The 1,066-nt window shown below is 50.4% G+C and overlaps 1 gene segment (V, D, J or C); it reads right to left on the bottom strand.

The window, feature by feature from the left end:
- Positions 1-126: 126 nt before the first annotated feature.
- LOC120859278 lies at positions 127-808 on the bottom strand (the record flags this gene model as incomplete). The annotated part of the segment is given in 2 exon segments: positions 127-480; positions 668-808. Coding segments are annotated over 2 exon segments (478 nt in total), but the record flags the coding sequence as incomplete, so codon positions are not given.
- Positions 809-1,066: the final 258 nt, after the last annotated feature.

Here is a 1,066-nt window from a genome sequence, read left to right as displayed (position 1 = left end):
CAGATTGAGAAAGGAAGATAAAGACCAAAGTTCATAATCTGTAGGGCCGAAAAATGTCTGTGATTAAAACTGTACCAGTGTAGATAAGAAATAATCAACATTGCAAATCCCCTGTGGTGGCCTCACGTGTGACTGGCTGGAGGAGGGGCTGAGCCCCGGTGAGGGTTTGTGTAGAGGCTGCAGGGGCCTGGGGAACACTGTGCTCCACAGCACAGAAGTAAGTGCCTGAGTCTGTGGTCTGCGAAGAGGAAATGTGCAGTGAGCTGCGGCATTCTTTAGGGATTGTCGTGGCATTGAATCTTCCATCCTGTTTTGTTCCTGAAGGAATGTTAAACAGGTGGATAAGGTGGCCGCTGGGGTTCTGAAGATACCACTGTACACTGGTCACGGAGGCAGAAAACTTGCACCTCAGCATGTGGCTGGCTCCCTCCTGGAGACTCAGGGCTGGGGGACTCTGCTCCACATCCAGCCCTCGCACACCTGATGAGAAACAGAAACAGTCACAGGAGAGGGTCATTGTAACTCTGACAAAACCTTGAAAGTGACCCCCCCACACACACACACAACGCCCATAGATGTCTGCAGGACTTGTCAGTTCCTCTCTGTCCCTTAACAATACAGCAGCTGCTCAATCCTTCAGATCCCCTGTGGGGCAGCCCCAACTCACAGCAAACCTGGGCAAACAAAAGCCCCAGCACAGTGCCTGCTAGCCTCTTCATGATGCCTCCTCTTCTTACTGAGACATTTTCACTGTGAGACACTTCACTAAACCCTGAGGAAGGGAGTGTCATAAGCTGTTGCGGAAATGTTCCTGCTCCTGCAGCCAGTCAGCTCACCCAACAAGTCCTGCTCAGGCCCTCACTTTGTGACAGGAAGCCCCGCCCTCCCACCTCAACCAACTCAGAAGGGGCTGGCGAGGGGTGGAGGAGAGTGGGAAATAGGAAGGTCATTATTTTAGGACCTGAGGGACATTTTCTAAGAACATTGCAGTGAAGGCAGACTGATTTTGAATTTGTGGAAGATTTTAGGGAAGAGAAAACAAAAATTAATTATCTAGCCGTAGTTT

Source organism: Oryx dammah, unplaced genomic scaffold (genome assembly GCF_014754425.2).
Source record: "Oryx dammah isolate SB20612 unplaced genomic scaffold, SCBI_Odam_1.1 HiC_scaffold_418, whole genome shotgun sequence".
In the NCBI taxonomy this organism is placed as follows: domain Eukaryota; kingdom Metazoa; phylum Chordata; class Mammalia; order Artiodactyla; family Bovidae; genus Oryx; species Oryx dammah.
Note: the sequence above shows the minus strand (reverse complement) of the source record. Positions and strands in the feature narration are given on the sequence as shown.